The 19,833-nt window shown below is 37.7% G+C and overlaps 4 protein-coding genes and 2 long non-coding RNA genes across 6 annotated transcripts; 4 read left to right on the top strand and 2 right to left on the bottom strand.

Annotated features, from left to right (window-relative positions):
• Positions 1–927: 927 nt before the first annotated feature.
• On the top strand, positions 928–7,406 carry LOC110846698 (hemocyanin B chain). Its single transcript, XM_022093522.2, has 21 exons — positions 928–1,251; positions 2,041–2,290; positions 2,377–2,557; positions 2,896–3,053; positions 3,221–3,324; positions 3,385–3,404; positions 3,492–3,569; positions 3,632–3,725; positions 3,813–3,852; positions 4,724–4,784; positions 4,879–5,044; positions 5,107–5,179; positions 5,266–5,396; positions 5,470–5,565; positions 5,625–5,733; positions 5,815–5,872; positions 5,954–5,999; positions 6,091–6,220; positions 6,291–6,407; positions 6,480–6,668; positions 6,776–7,406. The coding sequence occupies exons 2-21, from the start codon at positions 2,047–2,049 to the stop codon at positions 7,165–7,167; spliced, it is 2,487 nt and encodes an 828-aa protein (XP_021949214.1). The 5' UTR covers positions 928–1,251; positions 2,041–2,046; the 3' UTR covers positions 7,168–7,406.
• Positions 7,407–8,680: 1,274 nt separating this feature from the next.
• LOC118434870 lies at positions 8,681–9,654 on the bottom strand. The gene is made up of 3 exons (XR_004834321.1): positions 9,533–9,654; positions 9,028–9,242; positions 8,681–8,944 (listed from the first exon to the last, which is right to left on the bottom strand). It is a non-coding gene; the product is annotated as an uncharacterized LOC118434870 (long non-coding RNA).
• On the top strand, positions 9,142–10,382 carry LOC118434869. The gene is made up of 4 exons (XR_004834320.1): positions 9,142–9,247; positions 9,537–9,683; positions 9,762–9,825; positions 9,925–10,382. It is a non-coding gene; the product is annotated as an uncharacterized LOC118434869 (long non-coding RNA).
• Positions 10,383–14,228: 3,846 nt separating this feature from the next.
• On the top strand, positions 14,229–16,017 carry LOC110846789 (hemocyanin B chain). The gene is made up of 8 exons (XM_035849061.1): positions 14,229–14,251; positions 14,323–14,358; positions 14,655–14,931; positions 14,989–15,045; positions 15,087–15,263; positions 15,341–15,676; positions 15,753–15,806; positions 15,907–16,017. Exons 1-6 carry the CDS (start codon positions 14,229–14,231, stop codon positions 15,407–15,409), a joined length of 639 nt encoding a protein of 212 aa, XP_035704954.1. The 3' UTR covers positions 15,410–15,676; positions 15,753–15,806; positions 15,907–16,017.
• LOC118434795 (hemocyanin D chain-like) lies at positions 15,458–16,311 on the top strand. Its single transcript, XM_035849060.1, has 5 exons — positions 15,458–15,462; positions 15,510–15,557; positions 15,831–16,036; positions 16,111–16,186; positions 16,251–16,311. The coding sequence occupies exons 1-5, from the start codon at positions 15,458–15,460 to the stop codon at positions 16,309–16,311; spliced, it is 396 nt and encodes a 131-aa protein (XP_035704953.1).
• Positions 16,312–17,089: 778 nt separating this feature from the next.
• LOC110846134 (ectonucleotide pyrophosphatase/phosphodiesterase family member 5) lies at positions 17,090–18,998 on the bottom strand. The gene is made up of 4 exons (XM_022092770.2): positions 18,458–18,998; positions 18,289–18,378; positions 18,100–18,229; positions 17,090–18,027 (listed from the first exon to the last, which is right to left on the bottom strand). Exons 1-4 carry the CDS (start codon positions 18,836–18,838, stop codon positions 17,297–17,299), a joined length of 1,332 nt encoding a protein of 443 aa, XP_021948462.1. The 5' UTR covers positions 18,839–18,998; the 3' UTR covers positions 17,090–17,296.
• Between the last annotated feature and the right edge of the window lie 835 nt (positions 18,999–19,833).

Raw genomic sequence — 19,833 nt, 5'->3', positions numbered from 1 at the left:
GCATACACTTACACATGCATTACAGTCGACAGAAATATTCTTAATCTTAATATTATTGTGCACTTACTATAATTCTGCAATGTCGTCTTTTGTTATGACGTGAGCTTGCTCGCAGATCATGCACATTACACATTAGAGCAGCAAAATTACAAATCCTTAGCCGGTCATTACGATGAGTGGGCCGCTTGCTTCAGAATTACAATTGCCATTAAGAGAAAGAAAAGTTTGCTTTTTTGCGTTTATTTAATTCTTTTGATGGGACTTTGACTTGGATCGTTGAATGTCTTTTATGCTGCTTTGCCATTTCCACCTCTGTTAAGAAAAGTGTCTCACATTTATTTTTTGTGTTTTTTGTTCGTGTTTCCCTTTCATTTCGTTTCATTCAACTTCCCTAGTTTCCGTTCAACAAAAGTCACATCACCGCATTTCTTTTAATTGGATGCAGTTATCATCATCATCAATGCAATTCAAATATGAATTTACAGAATTGGTTTAAATACTTGTTATTGTCTCCTCGTACGTTGTGTGGTGGGTACTTTGGGTACAAAACACTTGTTATAATAATTGACTGCAGTTCAACATGCATACATGGTTGTAAGTACGAATATGATTCTCAGAAAAGTGCATAACACATGTATTGCTACCGACTTTTGTATGCAGTTAATGTGGCTGCAACATTGTGTCTGAATTAAAAGTGTTGAATAAGATAAGCGTGAATTATTGAGAGGAATAAAGGTGCTCTAATATGAATCCTCAGTCAGAAGACTTACTTAATAATAACATCATACCAACCAACCACGGTTGCCTGCTTATTTAATTCATATTTCATACATACCTTTTTGTCTTATTTTCACATTTTCTGGTATTTCGTATTATTGGTGTGCGTACAAGAGGCAAAGGTTTAATAGACGCTGTGCACTCCTCATTTAACGGTGGTATGGCTTAAAGAGCTGCATTAGTCCACTTCATGACGCTCTGGCGTTGAAACCTTCATGCACATCTCTGACTGAGACTGAAAGTGTTGGCATTCCTTCAACTTTTTCATACAAATCTCAAAATACTTTTAAATACATAAATACCTGAATGTGGGACTGAAAATAGTCAAATATCAGAAACGATGAAGATTGTGGGAGTGGTTTTTCAAATTTCAACAGAAACTTGAGTTTTAGTCATTGTGAAGTGATTTTAAATTAAATTTCAAAAAAAATTATTTAGGATTTAACATTGCAAAGGATTTTCCACGCGTTAACGGTAAGTTGCAAAATTTATTGTTTACATTAGAGTAATTTCTGTGCAGTTTGTGTTTTTCTCTCACCTCGTAAATATAAACGTCAGTTTCAATTAACTTTATTAGAGCTTCGATAAACTTTAATTATTATGCAATTGGGTTGTGAATGACCATTGTGTTTCAAGGGAAGACTGAAAACTGTTGCGTTTGTGTATGACAAATTTTGGCAAAAGAAAAGATTTTCGCATACAATGTCGAATTTCTCTGGAGGCAATATGTTTAATTACATTTTTAATGGAAACACCAGCTTCCGCCCTGTTAATTTTTTGCGTACCTTACTCAACACGATCAACTTTATGAGTTTTGAATATGTAATTTTGCGCAACGAATTGCACACCACCACCGCCTTTTATTGTTCTGATTATCTACTAATTTTCAATAAAGACAAATTAGGTGTTCATTGTGAGCATTGTGAGCGCAATATTAATTCACACTAAATTAGATGCTTCTGCATCATATTTTGTGACAGTTGTGGTTCGGTTTCTTTGTTGCTGAAAGATAATAATAATCATGAAAGCATATGCAGCACCACTAACTACATGCATACACCAGGAAATATTCTGATTTCAACGCTTGACAAAGATGCTGTCGTTGTTATTATTGTAGCAATGTCTTTATAGTAAAGTGAGGTAGTAACAAAAACCTTGTTGTTTCAATTATGATTATGAACGCTATATTTCACAAAGCTCTTCAACAATCAACCAAACAGTCCCCAATTAGACTCCGTGGACTACAATTTCTTACCTTTCCAGAACAAAATGACAAAAATATCGTGGAGCAACATTCGCTGGATCTCATCCACGACGCACAAAATCTTCGTATTTCTTGTTATAATTTCCCATTCAGTCATCAATTGCCAAATTCCCGGAGAATTTAACGGGTTTGTGCCCTCATTCGGACCTGACGATGGTGGTGGGCGTGCGTTAGGTGCGCGAAGTAATATCGGTATCGGCGGCAGATTATCGAGATCATTTACAACAAATGATATCGAGTTGTCCCCAGGTAATTACTATTTTATTTATGTTGCAATTTTTACGCAACTGAAAATTGCAAACAATGAAAATTACATTAAAATGTCAAACCTACAGAATTCGGTCAAGGGGATTTACAAAGCAGCTTTTCAGCATTGTTTGATTACACCAGAGAAATGCCAGCAATTGACATTGTAAACACATTCCTGGACAATGAAGAAGAGCTGCCAATTCTACGCGAATTGCAGAACATTTGCCCCAGGGAAGACTTTTTTTACGGTCAAAACCCATCACACAGGTAAAATCAACGTTCAACTTATTTACTTTTTATTGATTTGTGGTCACACACGTATTTACACTCATTGTTAATTACTACGTCACACATTGACATCATTAAGTAGAAACATACCGTATTTAATTGGCGTATGCAATCAAACGTGAAGAACTTGGTGGGCTAGAGACTGTAACTGTTTGTGTGGTTATAAAAATAAAACTGTGGTATAAAAGGGTTAATTTGAGAATGCACAATGTATGAATGAGGATGAATTCTTTCAAAATTTCAATTGTGCGTTGGTGCAAATCTGTTTTTTTAAATTAGTCGATCAGGAAAGAAGTCTAATTTTTTGTGATTTTCAGGGGAGCAGCAATGAGAATCATGAGGCTACTGATAGAACAGAACAATGCTCAGGATGCAATATTGATGGCAGCTACTTTAAGAGATAAGCGTGAAGTTAACCCTAATGCATGGCTGCGAGGAGTGATCGGAGCGTCGGTATTCAGACAGGATATGCAAGGTAAAATATTTACAAGTATTTTACGAAAGACTTCGGCAATTAGCCTTTAATGTGCTACCGCCGTTGGTCTGACTATCGTTATTAATGAGCACTCCATAATGCAAATTAACTAATGCAATAATAACTATAAATACAAATTTACTAATGCACTTAACTTACCTAAACAGGTCTTCGCAAACCAGCCATTATCGAAGTCATGCCGGGTATGCTTATAAATAACAGGGCGACAGGGGAAATGAGACGACAGGCATCAATGGGTCCTCAAAGTCGGGTAGGTCATACGAGCAATAAACTGACATTAGAAATTGCTAATAATTTACTCTTGTTTCAGAATTGCATCCCCGTCGATGGGTAATAATAAGTTTTTAGATTTGATATTTTCCCTTGATCTTCGGGGCTAATTGTTCTTATGATGATCAAAATCTCGTCTTTCTCTAGATCTGTTGGCAGGGACAATGGAATTGAAAATGCTCTGTGGTACTGGAGGGAAGACGTAATGCTCAACTCTCACCATTGGTTAGTCCATTCAATTGTAATTCATTTTGGTCCATAATCAAGACTCTTTCTGACCCTTGCAGGTATTGGCATATGGCTTACCCATTCACTCGAGATATGCCGCGACGGGACAGACGAGGTGAATTATTCGCATGGATGCATTCAGATTTCTTGGCAGTAAGTCTGGATCAATTAACAAAAATTATTCGTTTATTTGGGATTGTATTGTTTTACTTGTTTATTCGGGATTGTATTGTTTTACAGCGTTATCATGCTGAAAGATTGTGTCATGGTCTTCAACCTGGTGAGTCTACTATTTTATTCCTTATTAGATTCCTATTAGACAGATAATGACGAAAGGATGGCAAAACCAGTGCTCGACACGAGTTCAAAAAAGCGAACCCGAACCCGGAAAATTTATGACCTGGATCAGGTTCTAGATAGTGTGAATCCGAACCCGCAAAGTTTCTTTGAACCCTAACCCGCACACATGAACCCAATAACATTTATTAACATAACATTGCCCTAAATTTGGACGTACCTTTTAGAAATTGTCAACATGGCATGATCATTCATAACGTACATATGTACAATGTAAACAATGTATAGTATATATACAATATATATTTCAGACTAGCCAGAAATGCGACTTTTCGGTGGCATACACCCAGTGTCCACAGTGGGAAATCTGGGCAACATTTCACCCAGAAATTAGAATTCGGCAATATAATAACTGAATGAATTAATGAATGATTTATTACAGTCCTATTGAGGCCACGTTGGCCTATGAAGGTACAATCAATTTCAAAATTGAATTAGGCAACGAGTTTGGGGAGGGAAATATTACAAGTATAATAATAATGTAAGGTGATAAAACTCGGCAAATCTTTAGTTTATCTTCCGATGGAAATTGTGTATTTTTCCTTCACTTTCAGCTGATAATTCACTCGTTTTTTAAAAGCAATTATAATATATCAAACTCGGGTTCGCGAATCGTGTTATATCCCGCACCCGAACGCGTTTTTTGTCCATATCCACAAAAGGTTTAAAGTATCAATTTTAAAATTACCAGGTGACATATTCGCAATTGTACTTCCATAGATATTTCAAAAATATAATATAAAGGATACGCAACTGCTCCTCTTACGTAATACGCTTTAATATTTTATACGTAGTGCTCCCACTCAATTTGCAAAGGGGTACCATTCTTAGAGAGCCCTACAACTCCCACTTAACGTAAGAAACATTACTTTGTTATGTACAGGACACTTTGAATAGTGGAATTTGATTGAATTAAGTTAACTTCAATTTCAACCTTTGACGTTTTCAGTGATAGCAATTCTGGACGTCCCTGGACTCCACGACCCCCAAATGTACCAATCTCTGATACCATGTCCAACGCCATACCTGACGCTCCTTTCTTCGTCTCTGTCGACAATAGGACGATTAATCTTGGACGAATTTTGGAATCCATTGCACTCCGAACATTGTTGAGCGTATGCTTCCTTGCACTGTACATAAAAAAGATATATTTATCTAAAATATATGTGTTTTGTAGGCATTCCAAGGGCAAGTGCCAATTGATAACGTACAAGGGATTGATTTGCTCGGAGATGTAATAGAAGCGTCGGGTATGACTGCTTTATTTACATTAATGTAAAGGATAACCTTATAAATTGTTTTATGATCTAATTTGTTATTTTATTTTTTATTTTAGCCTTCTCCTTAAATCCAGAATATTATGGCTACTACGGAGTCCACAACACGGGTCACGTCCTTATCAGTTTAGTATTGGATCCTGTCCAGGAACTCGGACTACCGCCTGGAGTGATGGGTGACACTGCTACGGTATTATATACACCAAATTATAAAATATCAACTAGTAATTACAACTTCCTATCATGTCAAATGCTTTCATTAGGCCATGCGAGACGTTATCTTCTACCCTTACCACACATTTATGGATGACATTTATGAAGCTCATAAGCGAACACTTCCGCCTTATCAACTCTCAGGGGTAATTGCACTTTAGTATGTAGTGATGAGTGATATTTAAAATTGATTACTGCTAAATAGGGGGATTGGCCTCTTGTATTCGATGGCGTGGAACTTCTCAATATCAAAGTGGTTGCACCAGGTCTACCGGCCAACAGTTTGGAAACATTTTGGGGTGAAAGACAATTTGGTAATTAATTAGCAATTTTGTGAAATGATGACAGATGAATGAGCTGTGTGTGTGGGATGAGAATTGATCCATGTTTTTCAGATTTGTCTCGGGGTCTCGATTTTAATAGGACTGCTGTACAAGGACCCATTTTAACTTGGTATGAAGTAGTTAAATCGGTAATAAATTAAGGTTCGACTAGAAATTTACTTTAAATTACAATCTATTGCATAAATTTCAGTATACGACATCTGGATCATCTCGATTTCCAGTATCAATTCACTGTGGTTTGATTCATTCATTCATTTAAGATAATTGCATCACAATTATAGACACAAGAATAGTTTTAAACGAATTTTGTTGTAAAATATTTTACAGGATAGTCAACGTGCGAGACGTGCAACGTTCCGAATTTATCTTGCCCCAAGATTTGATGAGAAGGGTCGGCGTTACGTGTTGGAAGAGCAGAGACGTAGATTCTTTATTTTAGACAAATTTACTGTTGCACGTGAGTCATTGATCTTGATATTTGCTAAATTGCTAGATTAGATTAAAGATTAAACTTTTCCATTTCTTAGTTAACCCTGGAATGAACAAAGTCGTTCGGAACTCGGCCGACTCCTTGTTAACCATTGATTTTCCCCAGAGTTACCGAGAACTTCAAACCGACGTAGCTAATCAGACTCCAGATTGTGGTATAGATTTTGCTCATTGATTACTGTCCAATGTGAAAGGAGAGACTACAAAAGACCATCACAAATTTGCAGGTTGTGGCTGGCCCCACCACTTGCTAATTCCAAAGGGCACCCCTACAGGCATGGCCTTCGACTTGTTCGTAATGGCCACTGACGCCAGATTGGACGCCGTTCCACAAAGCGGACGAGGATCTGTTTGTCGCTCAGCTCCAATTTACTGCGGCATTGTGGGCGAACGTTACCCAGACGCAAGACCCATGGGTGAGTACACGGAATTTGATTTTTAAATAAATAACCTGGTCAGGAACCATTCCATAACCATTATGCTAGAAATGGTTGGTATGTAATATAATGTGTAAATTTATCAGGATATCCATTTGACCGTCCGATCTATTCAAACAACAACATTAACCCACTCGATCCCCGGTTTGACGATGTCCCTGGACCGATAACGTTGGAGGAATGGGTCTCCGAAGTGCCCAACATGGCCGTGGCCAGGGTTGTCGTCACTCACATTGATGAATTGAGAACAGGGTCAGGTGTCGGATTCGCCGAAGGTAGTGGCGGCGGCGGACAAAGCTTTGGATCCAGTGCTAGTGCAAATGTTGACACCACTCTGCAAGATGTCCTTCCCCCTCCAAACTCTGATTTTTTCACAGAATTCTTTCCTAGCACAAGGCCTGCCAATAATCATCCCAAACGATTCGCCCCCTCCATAGACAGCCCAACGAAGGAGTTCATGCAACTCATTTATGGCTAAGAACAATTTTAGGACTATAGAGTAACCAATTTTATATTTTTGTTGAAATGAACAACATACAATGCCATACGATATTTCTAATGTAAATTTTACATAAGTTATGTTGTCAAATGTAATAAAAATAAAACGTCAAAAGGTCGCTCAGGTGTGGTATTAGGCGTAGACTGCAGCTTATTATAATTTACGGAGAATTGTTTGAATTGTGAATTAGTACAACAATAAATCATTTAAACAATTGATGTGATTTGTGTAAAGATTGTAATGTTATCTAAATTGGTAAACTAGAAAACTTAAACTAAATAAGAACTGAAATGCACCCGAAATAACACCAGACGAGGACGTTGTGGATTCTGTAGACTCTGAAGATGATTCGTCTGTTCGTCCCATAATTGTACGTTTCCAGCATTTCCGCCTTCTTATAAACGGTAAAGTTCTTCCCCTCCGATTCATGTTTAAAAGAGCTGTACAAACCTTCCAGGTCTGCAGAATTATTTGGCACAATGTGGTAAACTGGTGTGCCCCCGTAATTCACATATAAAGATTTATCCGCCATAAGGGTCCTATTTATGATGTCTGTCTGTCGAACAGTCTGCATTCCATGATCGCTTACAAAGATAAGGTTGATCCTATCATAAATGTTAGCATTTTTTAAAGCTTGAATCAAGTGGCCAGCTCGGTCATCAGATCGTCTAATTTCTTCCAACGTTTCTTCTCCATCCGTCCCAAAAGAGTGACCATGTGAATCTAAATAAGGAGTATAAATAGCCAAAAATAATCCATTAAAAAGGTTACTCATAAACCGTGGTGTCGTTAATAAAAGTCCGATGCTCTTTGGAAAATTTGGTGGCCCTTAAAAGGGCCGTTGGGGTCGTCATGGCACCGTTAAAGAGACGGGGATTTGGTAGGTTTACTCCTTCGAAGAATGCACCGTTAAAGAGACGGGGATTTGGTAGGTTTACTCCTTCAAACTAATCCCAAGCTCGTCCCAAGCTCTCGGTCACAAAATTTACCATCAAGTGAGGTAACCTTATGTAGATGGTAACTAAGTATAAATTCAGGACCTTGGTATTACTTATTTTACACGATTGCTTGACAACGCTTGTGCTTATCGTGCTTATACTGTTATCGAAAAGTTCACCAGACTCTATCGACCATATTAATTGTGCCTTAATTTCGCCCAATAATAAATCAAGCAGTGGTGGGAGAGGTTGTGCTGTAGGGAAATTAAGAGAGAAGTTGGTCCACAATCCTCCTCAACTCCAACTTCAAACCGTGGTTCGAGTGGACTCGCCAGCATCATCAACCCAGAGCCAGAAAAGTTACTAGTTCTGTCGAATTTGCAACGATGGTATGAAAAAGTTTGCTCCACAGCAGATTTTCTCTTTCAGTGTTAATTAATAATTAACTATAATTAATTAACTAAATGCTAAAAAGGGACGGAGTTCCACATCGTTTTTTTATAATTTTAGAAAATAATTTCATTCTATTTTAATTCTGGACCAATTTATTATCAAGAAAAAGAATGTCGATACCAAGAATTACATTAACACGCAAAAAAATAATCTAAGTCATGTGTGCATCATCATTAGGTGGAAATGGGATCTTGATTCCTGTGGCGAATCCTGAATCGAATGGTGGCTTAATAACGCTGGCAGAATCAATTGTGGCGTCAATGGCTTTCGCAGCAGCGGTAGCTGCGAGGGCAGCAGCGTTGGCGTGTCTTTGAAGTGCAGCGACTTTCTTGGTTGCTGCCTCTTCTTCGGTGTACGGACACGAGCTGGAAATCAAATAAAGTTGAAATTAGTAAAGATTGGCGGGGAGAAGGTAAAACGTTTTCTTTGACTTGTCACCACCACTCACCAACACCACACTTTCCGTCTCACTTATTCACTGCTCCTGATGTATGCAGAAACTACTAATTCGTGTGTCGATAAATAAATCAGATATTTTATTTTAATTAATAACAATTGACCCCTCCTGCAAAACTATCACTCTCCTATCCATACATCATCAGATTTTCGAGTTCGTGCTCCTCCCCTCTTCATCGCCTTCAAGGCTGTTTCCCGTGGTATTCTCTACGGTAAGCAAATTCAGTGAAATTCTACCAATTAACCTTTTCACAAACAGTTCACACTGGTAAAATGTAGGCTCAAAATTGTTTGACACTTACACCGGGGTCATACTTTCGCCGTTCGTCGCCCAATAACATGTAAAGGATAGGATAATTGTTCCTATCCCAACCAGGTTATTGAGCGACGAACGGCGAAAGTATAAACCAGGCGCTATTGTTGCTATAATGAATTTTTTGTAATTGGAAATGTTTGTATATTAGCAATGTGTAACATGAATATCAATTTATACTTACTTAGCATGGGGTCTTCCATCACGAGGTGTAACTTGCTGCTGCCGTATTTCAAGATTTGTTGTTACCCACGAACTCTCGAACTCTCGGAAGACGCTTCAAACTTTGTCAGACCTGGTTGATTTTTGAAAACGGTTTGGAGGAGCAAGATCAAGTAATAAACGTTATACTTCGTAATAAATCTGGCAGGTTGGCGAAGTTAACTAAAATACTATTTTTTGTACATTTGTAGCATTATCCACCCCATTGTAGATTGTCGTCGTTTTTCTCCTTTTTTTCATCAGCATTTTCCGAAGGTAAGAAATAGTAAGAATATGTTATTTTATGGCAGTAATTAAAATTAAGGAAATATTAGTATATACTAATCCCATCGTACGATATGTTTTTAATTGCAGAACTCCTAGTATTTCAACGATTTTTTTCACATCTGCGTTTTTATTTTTATGTTTTTATTTTTTTTTTGTAATTTATAATTAAGTGATTAGTTCACTTAATTTCATATTCTTTAATAAAGCTGGTTTATGCAAAGAAAGTCACAACTGATTGGTTCGGTTTGAAATTCAGAATTGCTTTGTGCTATTCAAAATCCAGAACTATTTAGTATGGTTCAAAATTTGAAATAGTTTGTCTGTTTCGAAGTTAAGTCTGAGTTGATCTGACTGAAACAAGGACTGCTTTGTAGGTTAATCCCTTATATTTGAAGAAAATGGCTAAATCAAGAAATAACGAAGTCCTGAAATATGATTTTTGGAATGCAAATGGTCTTACACTACCAATTAATCCAATGGTCAAATTACTAAAAATGTTTGAAACTACTTGGAAGGAAAGTGATCTGGTTTTCATACAAGAGACCAAGTTGGATCCTTCTAAAGTAAAGGACGTTAGAGATCTAGCGAGATCTTATGGCTATAATTGTATATTGAATGATTCAATCCCTGGTTCAACACCAGGGTGGTTTAGTTACGGTGTTTGTGTCTTCTTTAAACTCGGAATGCACGTAGAAAGAATAGAAAATTTGCAATGCACTCCATCAAACCCGGAAAGGATTATGGTCGTAAAAGTGAAATCACCTTTAGCAGATAAAGGGTTATATTTCGTAAACTTGTATTTTCCATGTCACCATTCGAGTGATGCTATCCGAGATGATGAAAGACACAGATGGTTCCTAACAACAGAGTTCCTGTGTAGTAAGTTGTCAGACAAATTCGCCGTCTGGATTGGCGACTTTAATGCCATGGAGTTCAATCGAACTTTGGTTCCTTCAATGGCAAAATCAGACTATAGATGCATCGCTTTTAATCAATTCAAAGAAATATTTTCCAGACATAATTTTCTCAATCTTAATAGTATTTTGTGGGACAACAATGTCTTTACTAGATTTCAATGGAGCGGTGAGAGATTTGCAACTTCTATTCTAGATTATGCTGTAATAAGCCACAAGCTTCACGAATTTAATCATACGATCCAACCAATTTATGACGAAGACGTGTTGTTTCTTTCCGACCATGTAAACATCAAAGGTTCAATTCGTGTAACAACAGAGGAGTTTCCAAGGCTGGATGATATGCAAAAGCTGATTTTCGACCCACCAAAACTTATTAAGCTGAAAAATACTGCAACATCTTGTCCATATTGCCCACAATGTTGTATCACTCCTGCGGAGCTAGTTGTACATATTAGATCACATACAGGAGAAAAACCTACTCCAAGCAACTTTGCGGGGCCTTTTAAGACGGCATTATTACATAAAAGCCAGACTCTAATGAACGATTGGCATATAATTTTTAGCCCGGACTAGGGCTTATGTAATCGACCTGTCCGTCTGTCTGTCTTTCCATAACTCTCGAAGGAGTAGGCTGAATTTTACCAAATTTGATACAGACATGCATCTGGGCATCGACCGAGTTCGAAGATGGGTTAGTGTTTCTCACGGGTCGGGTTCTTGCAAATCCGAAACCCGAACCCGAACCCGATGCCACTGATCCGAAACTTGAGGGCAACCCGAACCCGAAGAACCCGAAACCCGTTTGCAACGATCCGAACCCGAACTGGCGGATCAAATCCGAAACCCGAACCCGAAAAACCCGAATATATTTTAACTTTAAGGGGTGACTGGCTTTTTAGCTAAAAATTCTTTGGAAGGTTTCAAACAAACAATACTTCTGTAAATATGACCGAGGAATTATAATTAAGCACATTTCTGCATAAGTACATAACTCTTAATTCCTTGACCATAATAATGCAATCTCAAAAAATCGACCATGAATAATGGCTTTCCGTGACATTCAGAAATTTTTAAATCAGTTGAAAACTGAAAATGATTTTCAGTTTCAAGTTTCCAATATTAAAGTAAGCTCAAGCTAAATATTTTGCAAATTTTTGATAAAAAATATATTTTATTTTAATATTCAAACCATAACACTAATTGAAGACACTTGTGAAAAGAAGTTACGACAATTAAAAATTTGAATTATTTAATGAATTACTGCAGCATAACCGTCGTAGCAAGTTTGGTTAACACTTTATTTTCTTTTTTAATGTTTTCGTGTTCGTTGTGGCAAAAAGTTCTTGTTGGTTCGGGTTTCGGGTTCTTAGTCGGAACCCGAACCCGACCCGAACCCGAAATTTTGGGATCACATTTCTCGGACCCGAACCCGAACCCGAAAGTTTCGGGTTCAAAAATTTCGTATCCGAAGCAGGACCCAAACCCGATCCGAACCCGAAACCCGAAGTAAGAACCCGAACCCGTGAGAAACACTCGATCAAAAAACATTTAGACCAATGAGTGGTACCCTGGACACGACTATCACCTCGAAAGTATCCCTTGTTAGCTAACTTTTAATTTCAAATTCTTTGATGAGAAGCCACTAATTGTAAGTATTACCGTGCCGGATTTCATGTTTTTAACGCAATTTCTAAAAATAGATATGGATAACCGCATCAGATATAAATTTTACCAATTTCATTTCATATTGTTCCATTAAGACCCATTTGCAACCTCTCTCCCAAATTTCACTTCGATATGACGATTTTGAAAAATCAGTATGGGTCACCCCATAGGGTCCATCAAGATTAAAATTTTTCCAACCTAAATTCATTTTTGTCTGTTACAATCCACTAGCAACCTTTGTTCCAAATTTCAACTACCTACTACAAATTTTAGAAATCCGTCGGGTCACCCTATCGGGTCTCCCAGGTTTAAAATTTCTGAAACTCCACTCCAATTTAAACGCTTTGAGGTCAGTCGCAATCTTCATACTAAAATTACTTAAAATTATTACTATAGATATTTCTCAAGCTACAAATATTTTACTTACACTTAAATAATTTAACCTGCTCTAAAGGTTCTTGGTAGTTAAGGGCAACGCATTTGGATGGAAATGACCCCCACCGGCCAATTACTTGACCGATCATGCCCATCTCCGAACTCATCCTTACTTTTGACCCGAAGATGAAGTGTGCAAAATTTCAAGTCGATAGCTTTTGTTTAAAGAGAGTTATCGTGCGCACAGACGGACGCACAGACGGACGGACAGACAGACATCTTGGTAAATCTATAAGGCCATCTTAAAAGGCCTAAAACCATACATTTGTCCTAAAGATTGCGGATATAGGTGCGCTTCGTCAGGAAGTTTAAATAGACATGTGGAAACATGTAATGGGCCACGCCCATCATATGTTATCATGCAATGTCCTAACACAGGGTGTGGTGCCTCAACGCCTATCCAAAAACAGTACGAACAACATGTTGAGGCTTGTAATAAAAAACGATCAGAAATGGATATGAGTGCGAAATATATCTGTTTGAAATGTCCTGGCCACAAACAGATTAAAGGATTGGAATGTTCATGTAAATGGTCCAGTTCACCGAAGTGAAAATATACTTAAATGGTACGGTTGTCGCACATGTAACTACTTATCTGTGTATGTTGGTGCTTACAACGTACACATGGATTCTGCGAATCATGCATCAAGAACAAAATTTGATGAAAACCAACACAATTAACCACAATTAAGAGAAAATTGACAAAAGTTGAATATGAAATATATTTATTGTTTATAGTAATTCATGTAAATATATTTAGACAATGTTGAATTGATAAAATATTTCATCATTATTACCGTTCGAATTAATTTGAGTTTTGACCTTGACATTCTTGAGCTTAATACGCATGTTTATTGCTGCTGCAATTTTTTTCATAAATTCTACGAAGACTAAGTAATGTCAAATGTATCACAATTTCTTTAAAATTCGCAGCTTTTTCCCGTCTTTATACCGCAAAACCGTGAAGGTTGTATCGTGTTCACTACGCAATAAAATTGGCTTCACAAAATGTTTAAAATGGGGCCTATATTTCACATTTATACATTTCATTTGGCGACCATTTAATTTTGTTGGTAGCATTTGTGGTATGAAACTTTGGATCCCACAATTTATTGACAACACACGCCCACAATTAAGTCGATGTCCATCTTGGTGGTATTATATTCAAATAAAGTAGTATATGTAAATGCAAATAATTTGGTATCCGTCATTTCTCTAACCTTAATGTACACTTTCGTACCCACCAATTTACACAATTTATAATTCAAATCGTCAAGGCGATTATCTGTCGCGTTTGTATGGTTTAACTACCACCTGCAATTCTCTTTCCAAGTCTCACAATCTTTTCTAATTTTAAGCCTGAGCCAAGCAATCATGGATGCATCGCTTTCCATGGTGTAAGTAATTTATAAAAACCCTTAATTTCCCATACTCGCTAAATTTAAAAATTTTGAAATATAATTTGTAGGACGGACTTCATCTTCCTTGATCAGGAAGATATATTGTAAAAAATGAATATAACAGTTGAATTCTGAACGTTAAGTAATACAGTAAATTAGAGCGAATTGGGTGAAAATTTTAACAAATTTAAGTCAAATTTGACAGAATTTAGCGAAAATTTTACCATATATTTGCTGTCCGCAGCAATATAACTCTATTGGAGAGTGAGGGAGCCATGGAAACAAAACAATATCAAAATATTTTTGGTCTAGAAAGTTTTTTATCATTATTTAAATACTTTTCTACTTCTAAAATGAATTACATGGAAAAATTATTAAAATAACCAAACTACTTACTTAGTTTCCTTGCTCGTTATCATGCTGAAAGGTTAGCACATGGTCTTCCACCAGTGCTACCCCTGAATTTGCAAAGGGGTACCATTCTAAGGGAGCCCTACAACTCCCACTTAACGGATACAAACTCTGGAAGAAACTGGACTCCACGACCACCAAATGTTCCAATACAGGACACCATGTCCAACGCAATCCCTGACGCTCCGTTCTTCGTTTCTGTGGATAACAGGACAATCAATCTTGGGCGAATTTTGGAATCAATTGCACTTCGAACATTGTTGAGCGTATGCTTCCTTGTCCTATAATAAAAAACATAGTTCTTAAAACGTATTTATCTTTAGGCTTTCCAAGGACAGGTGCCAATTGATAATGTTCAAGGGATCGACTTGCTCGGAGACGTTATAGAAGCATCGGGTATGAAAACTTTACATGAATGCAGATTGTCATCAGTGACAATTATAATTTCTTATTTTTATTTGTTTTAGCCTACTCGTTAAATCCGGAATATTACGGCTACTACGGAGTCCATAACACGGGTCACGTTTTAATCTCTTTAGTGTTGGACCCAGTTCAGGAACTTGGACTTCCGCCAGGCGTGATGGGTGATACTGCTACGGTATTAACTACTATATTCACCAAATTATGATACCATTTAATGATTATAAAAGTAAAATCCAAAAATCTTTTCCTTAGGCCATGCGAGATGTTATCTTTTACCCTTATCACACATTTATGGACGATATCTTTGAAGCCCACAAGTGAACACTTCCGCCTTATCAACTCTCAGGGGTAATTTAGACTTCAGTTTTAATGACGTGCGTGCTCAATTATGTAATTAATGAATGAATTAAATGTTCTTCAGGGAGATTGGCCTTTGGTATTTGACGGCGTTGAGGTTCTCAATGTCAAAGTGGTTGCACCTGGCCTACCTGCAAACAGTTTAGAAACATTTTGGAGTGAAAGACAATTTGATTTGTCTCGAGGTCTCGATTTTAATAGAACTGCTGTTCAAGGGCCCATTTTAACTTGGTATGAATATTGTGGTGGTAAATCCGGGATCGACTAGAAATTTAATTTAATTTGAATTTTTTTATATAAATTACAGCATACGACATTTGGATCATCGATTCATCTCGATTTCCAGTATCAATTCACTGTGGTACGGTTCATTCTTTCATTAAAGATGTGTATATAGAACATATAGAACCGTAATTATAAAAACAGACCTTAACACGATTTTTTTGCAAAATATTTTACAGGATAGTCAACGTGCTCGACGTGCAACGTTCCGAATTTATCTCGCCCCCAGATTTGATGAGAAGGGTCGGCGTTACGTTTTGGAAGAACAGAGACGGAGATTCTTTATTTTAGACAAATTTACTGTTGCACGTGAGTCACTGTAATTGGTGTGAAGTAAATTACTAGATTAGATTAAAAATGGCGAAACTTTTCCATTTTCTTAGTGAACCCTGGAATGAACAAAGTGGTTCGGAACTCGGCCGACTCCTTGCTAACCATTGATTTTCCCCAAAGTTACCGGTATTTACATATACATGTCATTAAATATTTTTGGGTAGCATAATATTTATCTTTTGATTCGTAGGGAACTACAAACTGACGTAGCCAATCAGACTCCAGATTGTGGTATAGATTTTGCTCATTGATTATTCTTATGAAATGACAGACCACAAAAAGCTACAACAATTGTTACAAACTTGTAGGTTGTGGCTGGCCCCACCACTTGTTAATCCCAAAGGGTACGCCCACAGGCATGGCCTTTGACTTGTTCGTAATGGCCACTGACGCCAGATTGGATGCAGTTCCACAAAGTGGGCGAGGATCTGTGTGTCGCTCAGCTCCAATTTATTGCGGAATTGTGGGCGAACGTTATCCAGACGCAAGACCCATGGGTAAGTGGGCCAGAATTTGATTTCCATAAATAATTTATAACCATTTTGCACATGTGCAATTTGTTTGATTATCCATTGTCAGGCTATCGATTTGATCGTCCGATTTATTCCAACAACAACATTAACCCACTCGATCCCCGCTTTGACGATGTCCCGGGACCGATCACCTTGGAAGAATGGGTCTCAGAAGTGCCCAACATGGCCGTGAACAGGGTTGTGGTCACTCACATTGATGAACTGAGAAGTGGGTCAGGGGCTGGATTTTCCGGTGGTAACACAGGTGGCGAAGGTCTGCCAAGCTTTGCTAGTCCAAATGTTGACACCACGCTGCAAGATGTTCTTCCCCCTCCCAACTGACTTTTTCACAGAATTCTTTCCCAGCACCAGACCGGTTAATAATCACCCCAAACGCTTCGCCCCCTCGATAGACAGCCCAACCAAGGAGTTTATGCAACTCATATATGGCTAAAGATAATTTGAGGATTTGTAGAGTAACCAATTTTATATTTTTGTTGAAATGAACAACATACAATGCCATATGATATTTTTTTAATATGTAAATTTTACATAAGTTATGTTGTCAAATGTAAAAAGAAAACGTCTAAACGGTCTGTTCAGAAAAGAATGTGTGGTTAGGCGTAGACTGCAGCTTATTACGGTTTACGGAGGATTGTTTGAATTGTGAATTAGTACAATAAATGATTTAAGCAATAAATGGGATCGATGTAAAGATGTAAAACTAGATTGATTGATAAACTAGGAACGTTAAACCAAACAAGAACTGGAATGTACCGGATGTAATAATAACACCTGAAGAGGAAGTATCCAGGATTCCTCCAATGATATCAATGGACCCGTTATTGGGAGGTTCTTGTACTCCCATGAGTCGTGAAAATAGTGGAACGAGGTCCAAGTTACTGATTGGTGCGGTTAATTTGTAGCTTTTTTTAAAATTCGGTCCCCTCCCAATAAACAACGCTCGCATGTTGGGCGATCGATTGTCGTAACCGTGCACGCCAGCGATGCCATCAGCACTGAATCTCCACATGTCTTCAAACCCATATCCTGGTTCTGCTAGTAGTAGAATGTCCATAATTCTTCTATTCGTTCCATAATTGTATGTCCCCAGCATCTCTTCCTTCTTATAAACGGTAAAGTTCTTCCCCTCCGATTCACGTTTGAAGGTATTATACAAGTCCTCCAGGTCGGCAGAATTATTCGGCAAAATGTGGTAAACTGGCGTGCCCCCATGATTTGCGTATAAAGATGTATCCGCCATAAGGGTCGTGTTTATAATATTTGTCTGATGAACAGACTGCATTCCATGATCGCTTACAAATATAAGATTGATCCTGTCATAAATATTTGCATCCTTCAAAGCTTGAATCAAGTGACCAGCTCGGTCGTCAGATCGTCTAATTTCTGCTAGAGTCTCCTCGTCATCTGTCCCATATGAGTGACCATGCGAATCTACATAAATAGTTGATCCTAGCTTTAAAAAGTTATTTTAAACCAACTAAAAATGTCACATTTGAAGCGCACCTGGCTCATTGTGATAAAGATAAACAATATTTGCCGGTTTTGATGGGTGTGTTATCCAGCCAATGACCTCTTCTACGCGAGTTTCCCAAGGAATGCTTTCGTCATAAGTCGGTAAATAATAGGTGGGGAACTAGGAAAGATTTTAACTCATTTGAAGAGATAATTTCAGTGAAAAATGTATGTATATACCAATTTTCCATCGGGCCCATATCCTTGAGAAGACCCGGACCACAGATAACACCCTGATATTCTGCCATCTCCTGCTTGTTCGTTCCGCAACTACACATACATATAAATGAAGATACTATTATTTAATCTATTCTATTCTATCAAGATTATCGTAATTAAGATTGCCTACCCAAAAGGGAAGGACGTCTGGATGGTAATTCCAGAACTCTGGGTCATCATTGAACCCGCTGAGCCTCTTGTTATGCAGGGGATCAAACACCGTATTATCTGTGATTCCATGAACGTCAGGATAAAGACCAGTCGCCATTGAGTGATGATTTGGGAACGTCTTGGTGGGAAACTGGGCGCTCATGTAAGGAACGGAAACCCCCTCCTCCATAAGCGCGGTGAGATGAGGTGTGGGGGTCTTGGTCAGATAGTCGGAGCGGAACCCGTCAAATGAGACTATGAGGACTACGGGATGTTTCGACAAGTTTGGGACTGATGATGGGGCAGCCAGTAACGTGCCAAAAAATGAAATAAAAATTATGGTTTTGAACAGTTTCTCCATTTTGACGTGTTGTCACAAGTTCCAATGACGAGATAGCTTCTGGTCACAAGACGACACCCAATACAGTAAGACTTGCACTACCCGCATTGAATTGTATACGTGCAGCTTATCAAAATTGGTGAAAAGAATGTTACAATGAACTAAAACTTGTATGACATGTGTCGATTACAGATATTTGTTATGATATATTAAACAATAACTTAGTGGGATCATTTGTTCATAAATTAATTGTCGCTAATCTATTAATCGCATTATGTAAGTATGTAGCTTGACAATGTTATCATCGTCAGACTAATTCATCATTATCAGCCAGCAATAAAGGATGATAATAAGTACGAAATAAAGTTGATAATAAAGTCACAAACTTTAACTCGAAATATAGATCAATAAGCGTCAATAAAGGCAGATGTACATAAGTACATATGTGTGTAACTGGCATGGGCATGATTTTGTTTGTATTTTTCAGCACATCGGGAAAGAAAACCAAAGGACAGGGGCCTTGCACATGGAAACATGGCTATTGTTGGGAGAAAGTACTTCAGCAGAAAAATTACTCTATTGACTATGCTACAGATTTATTGAGCAAGTGAAAATTATTTTTATTTATTTAGAAGCTTTCTTTGCTTGTTTATTTTCACATTATCATTAGGTATATATTATCATTATGCGTTAGATTTTTGTGCGTCCCAAAACATTGAATGCAGCCCTCAAGCTGTAGGAATGAGAAATAACGGTATAGTGCAAAAATTTGGTGACCCTGGTCTCCATCGAAGGAAACATTTCCCGGTATAGCCCCAGACGTACTCCTTTGTACTACGCGACCACCATATCAATGCACCCGTCAAATCTCACTCATACTTTTCTTCCCCACAAAGCATAAGCTCGTTTCATCTCATCTCATCTACTAGTGCAATTGATTCACATCCAATGTCAATCTATAGCTCTTTGAAGTCGTTTAAAATATAAAAGATAATGTGTAATATGTGTCTGTACAC

This window comes from Folsomia candida, unplaced genomic scaffold, assembly GCF_002217175.1.
Source record: "Folsomia candida strain VU population unplaced genomic scaffold, ASM221717v1 Fcan01_Sc003, whole genome shotgun sequence".
Taxonomy (NCBI): Eukaryota; Metazoa; Arthropoda; class Collembola; order Entomobryomorpha; family Isotomidae; genus Folsomia; species Folsomia candida.
The sequence above is the reverse complement of the archived record's forward strand: the minus strand, read 5'-3'. Positions and strand labels throughout refer to the sequence as shown.